Here is a 13,164-nt window from a genome sequence, read left to right on the forward strand (position 1 = left end):
GATTCACAGTTGGCACGTGGGTCAAGACATGAAGACAATGCAATCTGAAACTAAATTTGACTTAATCGGATGCCTAATTAATTTTTTATTAATTAATTAAAATTTGGACCGAATTAGTAGGCATGTCTAGCCAACCACACCACACGCGTCATCAATAGCTGCGCCATCACGACCACGTAATGGCTGCGTTCAAAAACCATTGCGCGCCTACTGAACGTGATATTCAGTAGGCGCGCAATGGTTTTTAGTCATGTAACTCTATTGTAGATAAAACATGTAAAGTACTGAAAAAAAAATTCATAAAAAACGTTTTAATAACAAGCTTTTATGTAATGAAGCACTAAAAAGTAGAAAATAAATTATAGACTACTATTTAAATAACTATAAAGAAAAGCGTGGGTGTCTTCCTTAACATTAGTAAAGGTTTCCAATAGATACTAAAGTGACCCACGCTTTTCGTTATAGTTATTTAAATAGTAGTCTATAATTTATTTTCTACTTTTTAGTGCTTCATTACATAAAAGCTTGTTATTAAAACGTTTTTTATGAATTTTTTTAATAAATTAATACAAATTGAGTAATGCTAATTTTTTTTCTACATTGCGGTGTATGTTCAAATAATATGACGCTAAAAGTTGTCATGCGCAGGAATGCATTAAAAATTCACGTGATCAAAACGCGCTGTTTGTGATTGGTTCGAGATGTAAGGCCCGACTTTGAATGTGTTCCCGTCGTCCCCTAGGGCGACCTCTCTTTCCGGTCGTGCATTGTGAATAAATAATGAAAGCTTTGGTCTGGGGGACGGGGATAAAATCCGGGATGGGACTTGCTTTGTCTGGACACATCTATAATTTTGGCTTCTGTTGTAAAAAAAATCTGGGAATTTGGTCAAGCGCGATGCTATCTATTTGAGTGTATAGTGTTTATTTATTTATACTTTAATTTAACAGATAGAAAATGCGATGAACCGCAGTTTGTTTTTATTTTATTTTTAAAAGTTTAACTTTGGCCGTGATGAAGCTCAACATCGGAGTCTAAAAGAAAAATTGAAGATAAAAATGTGAAATAGGGGCAGTGTTTCTTTCAGACTTTTTACTCCGGGATGTCTGAAGGAAACAATTAATAGGGGGTAGCACAAATGTCGTCAATATAAAGCCTCTATTACCTTAGCGCAGTTATCAAAACTGGTCATGAAAAGCCAGATTTCCCATTATGCACATACACAGTTCCACACATATATATATATATATATATATATATATATATATATATATATATATATATATATATATATATATATATATATATATATATATATATATATATATATATATATATATATGTGTGTGTGTGTGTGTGTATGTATATACACTCACAAACATACATAAACACACATTATAAGTGGTCGTTACAATACATTTAAATATTACCATAGAATAAACAACATTGTCATATTGTCATGTATTATAAACAGTGCACGATTATAAATGATTCGTATAACCTTGCCAACAAAGAAATTAAACAAGAATAAGTGTACTATAGTCCTTAGCAGTCGTGCCAGATTTGTAATGTTAAAGTTCGGTAGAAACAGGTGGATGTTAAATAGCATCAGATTCCAACAAGGTTGAATAGTTAATGGAGGTTGATTCATTATCGGGAGTGGTTGATATGTAAGTTAGAGAGTAGATGAAAAAAAACAGAGTGGAAAAGTGTTGCAGATTGGGGTGGGGTTGGGGTGGGGTTGGGGTGGGGTTATGGGGACAGGGGGGTAAATTGTCTGTATACACGCGAGTAGTGTGATCAAGATGTCAACGAGAGAAATCGATGGGGACTGTGTTTAGTGATGGTTGACCTAAGGGGTTTAGTGGGGGTTGGGTTTAGTGATGGTTGACCTAAGGGGTTTAGTGGTGGTTGACCTAAGGGGTTTAGTGGTGGTTGGGTTTAGTGATGGTTGACCTAAGGGGTTTAGTGGGGGTTGGGTTTAGTGATGGTTGACCTAAGGGGTTTAGTGGGGGTTGGGTTTAGTGATGGTTGACCTAAGGGGTTTAGTGGTGGTTGACCTAAGGGGTTTAGTGATGGTTGACCTAAGGGGTTTAGTGATGGTTGACCTAAGGGGTTTAGTGATGGTTGACCTAAGGGGTTTAGTGCTGGTTGACCTAAGGGGTTTAGTGATGGTTGACCTAAGGGGTTTAGTGATGGTTGACCTAAGGGGTTTAGTGATGGTTGACTTAAGGGGTTAAGTGGTGGTTGGGTTAAGTGATGGTTGACCTAAGGGGTTTAGTGGGGGTTGACCTAAGGGGTTTAGTGATGGTTGACATAATGGGTTTAGTGGTGGTTGACCTAAGGGGTTTAGTGATGGTTGACTTAAGGGGTTAAGTGGTGGTTGGGTTAAGTGATGGTTGACCTAAGGGGTTTAGTGGGGGTTGACCTAAGGGGTTTAGTGATGGTTGACTTAAGGGGTTAAGTGGTGGTTGGGTTAAGTGATGGTTGACCTAAGGGGTTTAGTGATGGTTGGGTTTAGTGATGGTTGACCTAAGGGGTTTAGTGATGGTTGGGTTTAGTGATGGTTGACCTAAGGGGTTTTGTGATGGTTGACCTAAGGGGTTTATTGGTGGTTGGGTTTAGTGATGGTTGACCTTAAGGGGTTTAATGGGGGTTGCCCTAAGGGGTTTAGTGAGGGTTGACCTAAGGGGTTTAGTGAGGGTTGACCTAAGGGGTTTAGTGATGGTTGACCTAAGGTGTTTAGCGATGGTTAACCTAAGGGGTTTATTAATGGTTGGGTTTAGTGATGGTTGTCCTAAAGGGGTTTAGTGGTGGTTGGGTTTAGTGATGGTTGACCTAAGGGGTTTAGTGGTGGTTGGGTTTAGTGATGGTTGGGTTTAGTGGTGGTTGGGTTTAGTGATGGTTGGGTTTAGTGATGGTTGGGTTTAGTGGTGGTTGGGTTTAGTGATGGTTGACCTAAGGGGTTTAGTGAGGGTTGGGTTTAGTGAGGGTTGACCTAATGGGTTTAGTGATGGTTGACCTAAGGGGTTTAGTGGTGGTTGGGTTTAGTGGTGGTTGATGTAACCGCCGAATTCCTTAAATTATCGTACTGTATAATTTATTACATGACAAACATACATCGGCTCAAGCCTGTTTGACTTCCCTGAGTCCACTCAGCTCTGATGGGTACATGACTTACTTCCATTCCTGACCACACCATCCTCCTGTATGCCGTAGTCATGGCATTGAAAAAGATGGACTCTACTTCATCTGCACCATGTGTCTTGGGAACGATCGGGAAAAGATAACGAAGCATAAAAAACCATGTGATTGGCTACATGATTGAAAACTTTATGTGAAACAATTACACAGATGCAACTGTGTGTATGTAGCGTATGTCAGACAAACCATCTCAGTTTATATTAACGTAAAAATTAGCGTTATAAGCCACTAACTAATTAAAACACGCACAAGTAAAGACGATTAAAAAATAAGATTATTTCATTATTATTTTGACGGCTCTCGTAATTAAAAAAAACCGAATTCAATTATGAGATTACGGTGGAATAATCCACCACTAAATCTCCTTCAATCATAATCCGACCCACGCGTTCATTTGAAATATTTAAAAATCTGGATTTTGAACCCGCCTAGAAGACAATACATGAGTTATCTGCCCATTTGCCGCATCGCTTCTTCCCCCCCCCCCTTACAAACAGTGCGGGTAATTGGTTTATCAATTATACGCTCTTGCATTCTCTCTCCGCCCCCCCCCCATTCTATCCTGGTTGAGCACCGTTTTATTTCTTGATTGGTAGAGGGCTATACATTGGCAGTAGGAGTTGTATGTTACATAGTTGGGTAGATAGGGGCTTAAGTTCCAAACACATACACTCACACACACACACACACACACACACACACACACACACACACACACACACACACACACATATATATATATATATAACATGGCTCTAGACATTGTTCAGAGCTATAACACAACCCTCAGTATCAGCGGCGTAGCTCAGATGGAACTGTGGTGGGGTTCTGTCTGATGAGATGAATGTATAGATAGCAGCTCCTATATGTGTGATACTCATCGGTGGCGTAGCGGCATATCGTGGTGTTAAAGGTGGATTTTATCCCATACAGAAATATATGTGTGGAGAGGTATCCCAAACCACTAAACACGCCGCTAACATACATTTCAATAGTTGACTTATTGTTTGTTGATGTTTTCCGTTCCATACAGTCAAATGACTTTTATATACAGTCAAATGGCTTTCAGTTTGATACAGTCAAATGACTATTCTATACAGTCAAAAGACTTTCTATACAGTCAAATGACTTTTCTATTCAGTCAAATGACTTCTATACAATCAAATGATTTCTCTATACAGTTAAATGACTTTTCTATACAGTCAAATGACTTTTCTGCACAGTCAAATGACTTTCAGTTTGATACAGTTAAATGACTTTTCTATACAGTCAAATGACTTTCTATACAGTCAAATGCCTTCATGCTGTTACTCACCTGTCGTGCTAGTACCTGACACGACCCTGCTCACATGGGGTCGATGTGTAGACGGGTATTTATGTTTCTCACCAACTCTTCTATCCGCAATAGTTTTAGAATTCTCATTCGTCACTTTTGGAGCCATGGAGGTTCCAGAAATTTTTATTCCATGCGTCGTTGACATTTGCACATAACTTGTACTAGGATCGGTAGTGTGACTTGTTGTGAATTGTACAAAACGTTGACTGGTAGTGTTAACTCCAGGGGAGAGTTTGGTCGCTGCAGTTGTATGTTGCGAGTCCCTTCCACTCAAACAAAGGTCTTGTTTTGGGAAAAGATCGCAGTTCAAATGAGCCGGCCAAGCAAGTCCATAGCGGGCCATTAGACTCTCACATCCGGTTCTCGCTTCAACACACATCGGCCTACACGGCGGGATGGGTTCCTCTAACACGGTACACACGGGGAGGTAGAAGCTACACAGGAAGAATCTGAGATGTACGCTGCAGTTGAGTTCCAGAAGAGGAAGAAATTCTAAAAGCTTCACTCTGGCTTCTTCCTGAGTCTTATGATCAAGTAAATTCGGCATGCTCGTTTCGTTGTATGTAATGTCTTTACACATGGGTACAGTAATTATTTCACAATTATGGTTTCCATGAGGATTTTTAGGTTTCTTACGGGAATTCCCAAGACTATCCGTGGTTTTCGTTGATGTTTTTTTGGTATATATAGTAGGCAATGTAGAGGTAGTAAAATCTTTTCCTCCGCCAAAGTTAGTTCCGATAGTTGAAGTACGCGATGGTTTTATTGTAGATGATCCAGGTTTAGTACTTACATACTTATCAGTTGTGAGTTGTGAACTGCCCTTCTGATGCGGCTCTGTAGACAAATAGTTTTCACTGCCCACACACAACTCGGATGTAGGGAAGCGATCACAGTTTAACTCGTCCGGCCATTCAAACCCGAATTTGATCATCAACTTCTCACATCCGGTTCTTGCTTCAACACACAAAGATCTACACGGCGGAATGGGTTCTTCTAGAACAGTACACACCGGTACGTACACACTACACAGGAATAATTGGAGACGATTGCTGCAACGGACTTTGATAAGAGGAAAAAACTGGTGTATCGCTAATCCAGCTTCGTCTTGAGTTTTGTGATTCAGTAAATTTGGAAATATCGTTTCGTTGTATGACATGTCTTTACACATTGGTACAGTAATTGTTTCACATTTACGGTTGCCATTAAGATTTTCAAGTTCCTTACGGGAATTCCCAAGACTATTTGTGTCCGTGGTTTTCGTTGTTGTCATTTTGGTATATATAGTAGGCAATGTAGAAGTTTCAAAAATGTTTTGAGTAGATTTTCGACTGCTAGTAAAATCTTTTTCTCCGTCAAAGCTAGTTCCGATAGTTGAAGTACGCGATGGTTTTATCGTAGATGATCCAGGTATAGTACTTACATACTTATCAGTTGTGAGTTGAAAACTGCCCTGCTGATGAGGCCCTGTAGACAAATAGTTTTCACTGCCCACACACAACCCGGATGTAGGGAAGCGGTCACAGTTTAACTCGTCCGGCCATTCAAACCCGAATTTGTTCATTAAACCTTCACAGTCTTTTGCTTCATTACACAAAGATCTACACGGCTGTATGAGCTCTTCTAGAATAGAACACACCGGCACGTACACACTACACAGGAATAATTTGAGACTATTGCTGCAATGGACTTTGATAAGAGGGAGGTACTGGTGTATCGCTAATCCAGCTTCGTCTTGAGTTTTGTGATGCAGTAGATTAGGCATAATGGTTTGGTTGTACGGAATATCTGCGCACATTGGAACTGTTATTTTTTCACAGCGTCTACGAGCAGGTAATGAAGTCAGGGTGGTCGAGGTTGTGTCTTGACTGCGTGTGGTCTTGTCTGAAACTTCTCCGGGGGTAAATGATGGAGGCTTCGGCTTTTTATTTGAAGGTTTTTTGTTAGTAGAATCAGGACGGGGTCTTTTAGTAACCGTTTTATCAGGATTGCTGTTTAAGAGTGGTGGTTTAATTAAAGTCCGGCTTGTCGTAGCCGGAAAATGAGGTTTTTTAGAAACTTGTTTACTAGTATTGATGTTAGTGCGTGACGGTTTATTCGTCTTTAGTGACCTGGTTGCTCTGCTTGAGACTTGACCAGAGTCAGCATCCGAACCTCCTGCAAGATGAGGCAGCCCTTGAGCTTCTGAAGGATCGTGGTCAACATCCCCAATGCATAAACCTGACACCGGAAACTGGTCACAGCGTAGACTCTCCGGCCAGGAGAAGCCGTACGATCGCATGATACCCTCGCAGCCCGCTTTCGATTCGTCACATAGCGACCTGCACGGAGGGAGAGGCTCTTCGAGTATAGTACACACCGGGACATACACGCTACACAAGAAGAATCGGATCTGCTTGCTGCATTTGATTTCCACAAGCGGAGAGAACTGATGGATCTCCATCCCAGCGTCCTTCTGTGTCGTATGGTTCAGTAAGTTTGGCATTGCCGTCTGGTTGTATTGGATACCAAAACACATGGGGATTGTGATACTCTCACACTCTCTCTGAGCGGGAAGTAACGCGGGTTTTCTTGCATCATGTCTATAAATATAACCGCCGTCTGTAAACTCGTCTTTGCTAGCTTCACTGTGATTTTTTTTTGTAGGCTTCGTTAATTTTTCCCCGTGTTTTTTCGAGCCTTTATTTTTTTTCTTCAAACCTTTTGAATTCCCCCCAGGCTTTTTAGAAGTCTTAACAGCTTTCTGGACTTGATCCGTGTTTTTATTTTCCCTACGTCTATCTTCCTCTTTTTGTTTCGTTTCTTGTGTAGGTTTTTGTTTCTTGCCCGCGTTTAGTGCTTGGTTGGATTCTTCATCGCTTTCTTGACCTGAAGGAACCCCGTAGGTACGTTGTAAAGACTCGGTGTTGTTTTCGTCAATACATAACCCCGAGTCTGGTAGTCGGTCACAGTTTAGTGCATCCGGCCATGTAAAACCGTACGCATCCATGAGTTCCTTCACGCTCTGTTGCGCTTTTTCGCAGAGATGTCTACAAGGCGGGATGGGTTTGTCTAGCGTGGTACACATGGGCACGTACAAGCTGCAGAGGAAGAGGCTGAGATCCCTGCTGCCTGAGACCTTGACAAGAGGGAAGAACTGATGAACTTCTAGCGCGGCGTCGTCTTGGGTAGTGTGGTTGAGTGCGTTGGGCATGCGGGTTTTATTGTACGGCATGCCGATACACAACGGCGCGGTGATTTTCTCGCATTTGTTGGACCGCGGGGCATTGTGGGATTTTTCTCCCTCTGAGCTTTTAGCTTTTTTATTTAACCGTTTATTGGGAATTTTATCCGAGTCTGGTTGTGACTGCAAGAATTTTTTCCCACGCTTTCCGGGGTTTTTATCATTCGTCTTTGAACCTTTTTTGTTCCCATTTTGTTTTTTATACGGCTTCATTGTCTTTTTGGCTTGGTCAGTTTTCTTCTTTGATACATGACGTACGCCATTTTCTGGCTTATTTTCAGACGTTGGTTCTTGCCTCTTTCTCCTATCAGAAGGTGTTCTGTTATCTACTAGGTTAGATGGTTTTAAGAAAGACACGAATGGGTTTGCGGTGGTTGTTGAAATATTTTGCAAATCGGCATCGAATTTTGGAGTTTCTGTAGAGTCTACACGAGGAACTACAACTAATCCTACATGATTCTGACGATGTTTCATAGATAAATCTGTCTCAGCCGCTAAACACCCGGATGTAGGAAACTGATTACAGTTTACAATGCTTGGCCATTGCAGACCAGACGCTTGCATGGTACCAGTACATTCTGTCAATGTCTGCTCACACAAGGATCTACACGGCGGGGTGGGTTTAGCCTCGGCGCTACACACCTGTTTAAAGAGAGAACACACCAAGGGCAAAAGATGTCTGCTGCACTGCGTTTTGATCAGGTGATGAAACACAGCACCGTTCAGCACTTCCTCTAATTGTTTCGCGTCTTTCTTCAAGTTTGGCACTAACGTCATGTTGTGGTCCAAATTTTTACACACCGGTCCTGCTATTGGTTCACAGATATCTTTTACACTCACTTCATCCAATAGCGTAGCTTGTTGAACACCGGAAACGTAAATACTAAATCCCGGAAATACACATCCAACTAGAAAAACACCAAAAAACACCATAATAAAACGATTCTTTTTTAACACGGCCATCTTTATAGAAAATTAATATCCATGAACTAACACCACTGATGCGTATTAGAAAAAAAAATTGAAAGATCTATAAATCCATATAATTAGATTTTTAACTTAAAAAAAAACCCGCGAAAATATCCAGCGAAAACTCGATTGTCTGGTGAAGAGGAACTTCCCTAACTCACCAGGGTCGAGTCGACTGGGAGATGCTACCCTTGTTTAACAACGAGCAGTCTGTCAACAAAACCAGAGTTATCCCGCCTGCATACCTCACTTGTCTAAAAATAAATCGCCAACTGCGTAGTCCCCGCTACACGTCCCGGATTCTGAAAGAGAGGTGAAACAAAAAATATTTCGGCGGCTCGACCTTTAACGAGAAAACCATTGGGTGACCCGCGGGGGTGGAAGGTTGATGACCAATGGGTGAAGGACGGATGCTCATCTCATAGCAGGCCTGTGTTAACTAGCAGGGTGAGCAGGTGCTGGCTGGAGCTATGGGCATAATGCCCGGGCATGGAGGTTGGGCATGGTGCCCTGGCAGGGATGTAGGGCATGGAGCCCGGGCATAAAGCTGTAGGCATGGTGCCCATGTATGGAGCTGTGGGCATAATGCCCGGGCATAGAGGTTGGACATGGTGCCGGGACATAGAGCTGTGGGCATGGATTTTGGATATAGTGCCCGGGTATGGAGGTTTAACATGGTGCCCGGCATACAGGTTGGGCATGGTGCCCGGGCATGAACTTTAGGCTTGGTGTTCAGGCGTGAGGTGTTCTCTTTGTCGATTTGTTATCCAGAAAGGGAGGGGGGGGGTGAAGGGTTTATTTCACAATTACTTATCTTTGTATTCGTTTTTTAACGTAACAACTAAATTCAATATGTAGTTGTTCAACATAGCTATATCTTTTGTCCTATACCTATTTTTCATACACAACATAATTGTTCTGTACGCCTTGCTACTTAAATGTTAACACAAAGTCATTTGGAAATGCACGTCTAGTAGAAATATTTGTCCTATTGACCGTTTAGAAGGCAGCTGATCACTCAGAATTAAGTATTAGAATTGCGTTAAGTAAATGGTAACATCTCTCATGACCCATATATACTTGACACGCCGAACATCTGCAGTTAAAAACGAAAGTAGATTAAAAACTATTTTCAAAAGATTTTGAAGTAGTTAGAAGCCAGTTGCCTCCCTTAGAAGATTATTTCCCCCTGACAGCGAAAGGTGCTGTACGGCACATTTCGTTCGCACTTAAATGAGAATAAAAGTGATAGCTAACGCGTTGAGGTTAGAAATTGAGTTATTTCATTGGAGGATGGGGATCAGTGTTTCTTCCAGGCATCTCTTCCGCACCCCCCCCCCCCCCGGAACGAAATGGAAATTTATATGGAAAATATATACTTTTACCATAGTCCGCCCCCCCCCCCCCCGAAAATATTAGATGCGCCCCCCCCCCCCCCCCCCAGGAGAAAAAAGTCTTGAACAAACACTGATAGGGTGGTAATTCGTGAGGTCCCTTGACTGGGGGGGGTGGGGTGGGGGGAGAGTGAGGACTGACTTTTTTTTGGATGACGAGTACTATGTGGGGGGGGGGGGGGGTGGAAGTTAAATCGACCTAATTGCTTGACTACAATTTTTCACAATTCACATTTTAAGTACTTAACTGAAAAATGTTCAACTTTTGAAGTAAAAATAACGCGATATAATAATGAGCGGTAATCATTTATTCACAGAAGAGGTGACCATTTCACATTTGACGGTAGATGAAGTAGAGTTCATTTGTTTCAGCTTATGAAGGAATAGTGTGGTCAGCACTATGCCCAACCGTTTTTACTTCCTCTAATGTGAGCCAGGTACCCATCAGAGCTGAGTGGACTCTGTAACGTAATAAAGGACACCAGTCCCGGATCCTTGTTTTATGTCAGAACTTAAAAAAAATATCAATTATTTTTTGTTGTTGAATATTAAAATGCCTCACTAATCGATTCGTGTTAAACAGCTATAGTACAAAGACTGCTTAAAGTCAGTCTGATAATCACGAAATAGCAACAAAATACTTCCGTATCCCGCAAAAAAATGCAATCACGAAATAGCAGCAGACACTTCCGTATCTCGCAAAAAAAGCAATGTAGAAAGGAAAGGTGCAATGCGCTTTTGGCATGCATCTGTTTACAACAGCGTTTTTGTGTATTAATGTTATTAAAGGGTTTTGGTACATCAGCACCTACAAAGTGTTGTTGTTGGGATTGATTAATTTACTTTGTCTACAACAAAGAAAGCCTGTATTGAGTTTTATAATTTTATACAAATGTATAGCAAACATTATATAGGGTATTAAATGCACAGGGGAGTAGACGAGCCGACTTTACATCAAAAGCTTTTCGTTATTTAAACTGACCTACATTTCATTATTTAAACTTACCTGCATTTCGTTATTTATACTAAAAAATGTCGTTATTAAAATTTACCTGCATTTTTTTGTTTAAACTAACCAACCCTTCTTTCTTTAAACTAACCTACATTTCGCTATTTAAACTAACCTACATATTGTTATTAATTCAAAACTATATTTCGTTATTTAAACTAAACTATATTTCTTTATTTATACCTACCTACACTTTGTTATTCATACTAACCTAAATTTCGTTGTTTAAATTTGCCTACATTTCGTTATTTAAACTAACCTAAATTTCTTTATTTAAATGTACCTACATTTCGTTATTTAAACTAACCTACATTTTGTTATTTATACTAACCTAAATTTCTTTATTTAAACTAACTCAATACTTAATTTTGTTATTCAAACTAACCAACCAATCTCTCTTTAAACTCACCTACATTTCATTATTTAAACTAACCTACAGATCGCTCATGAACTAACCTACAGGTCCCTTTATAAACTAACCTACTGGTCTCTTTATAAACTGACCTACAGATCGCTAATGAACCAACCAGCATAATTATCAAACCATGAATCATAATTCGGCACCTGTGTCAAAACTCAACTAAAAACAAAATGAGCTAACCTTTAACCTTTTAACGTACATTCTATAATTAGCCCAGAGTGCTTTCAGACGAGAGTTATTAACTAGTTCATAATGGCGTCTTTGTGGAGAAAATTTTCTCCCCAATATGCCACAAAATGAACACATTGTTCACGCTGAACGAATTATCAGCGTTGACAAAATGGTTATACAAAGTTCATTACATTGGCATTGAGGTTCTTAATTGAAAATAGACATTCATTTTTTTTTTAGATATTCAAACATTGTTGTATTGTAATCCGCTAAAGAATTAAAACTTTGTTTTTTTACTAATCCATAAGCTTGAAAGTTTTGATGAAATATCTAAAAGCTCATCAATGAAAAGGATGGGGGATACATACAGGCTTTAACACAGGAATACGTGAGGTATTAGCGATGTAATTTTTTTATACCATTGTCTTCAGGCTGTCCACGTTTTATAGCGGGGGGGGGGGGGGGGAGGGGGGATAAAAAATGGGTTCGTTTTAATAAGAGCATCAAGGGGGGGGGGGAGGCTATGAAAAGGATGAACCGCCACTTGTTTTTTGTGTTGAGGTTTCGATTTTAAAAATATTTTTAGCGTGAAAGAGAGAAAAGGGAAAGGGAGAGAAGTGGGTAGGGTGGCTTCAAAATGAAAGGATGATTTATTATTGATATTTTTTTTTAAAAATCGATCAGCTAGCATGCTGTATATTTGAAGGGTTAGATCGGATGCAATAATTATAGAAGTAGTTGACCTACGACTTGATAACAATGTACTGATGGCTTGAAAATAAGAGTATGCTTTGCTGAGGGTGGGGGAAGAAAGGTTTTGGGGGGGGTTCTGTGTGTGTGTGTGGGGGTGGGTAGTGAGTGTGTGAGTGCGTGCAAGTAGAGATGCATTCACGCATGCACGTGCACACAGATAATACTTGGATGGCATCCATAAAATTCTATGTTAGGAACCACTGGTGTGTGAAGAGTTAAGTTATTTTAATGAAATATTTCCAAACATTTTGTGTGTGTAGGGGAAAGCTGGAAAGATTGGCCATATGCGAAGTGGGTTTCTTTCAGCAATTTTTCTAGGTAGGTTGGGGGTGGGGGATAGGGGGACTTAAAAACTCCATGACGACGAAATAAGGGAAGGACACTGATTAAAATATATATTTTTCTTGATAACTCATTTATATTTTTAATTTTCGTCCAGAATTGGGGAGGAGGGGGGGGGGGGCGCTGGAAGTTTTTTCGGGGGACGGGGGGAGGTGTGGGGTCAGTGCTCAACCAAATAGATGCCTGAAAGAAATAGTGTGCGCTGGTTAAGGAATTTAAATGAACATAAGGCGTAGAGTGAGATCTGTCTTTAGCGGTTGTGGGGGGGGGGGGCGTGTGTCCCCCTCCTCCGCTGTAATTTAGGCCTCAGAAACAGAGCCTTCTAGGCAACTCTATCCTTGC

General features: G+C 40.7%; 1 protein-coding gene across 1 annotated transcript in view; it reads right to left on the reverse strand.

The window, feature by feature from the left end:
- LOC131954746 (uncharacterized) overlaps positions 1-4,710 on the reverse strand; it is a 51,014-nt gene extending 46,304 nt beyond the window's left edge. The window contains exon 1 of the mRNA XM_059318491.1: positions 4,520-4,710. Within this exon, the coding sequence (XP_059174474.1) occupies positions 4,520-4,685 (166 nt within the window). The 5' untranslated portion in view covers positions 4,686-4,710. The remainder of the gene's footprint in view (positions 1-4,519) is intronic.
- Between the last annotated feature and the right edge of the window lie 8,454 nt (positions 4,711-13,164).

The sequence above is a fragment of the Physella acuta genome, unplaced genomic scaffold (assembly GCF_028476545.2).
Source record: "Physella acuta isolate Inbredline_101_S28 unplaced genomic scaffold, ASM2847654v3 ptg001025l, whole genome shotgun sequence".
Lineage (NCBI taxonomy): Eukaryota > Metazoa > Mollusca > Gastropoda > Physidae > Physella > Physella acuta.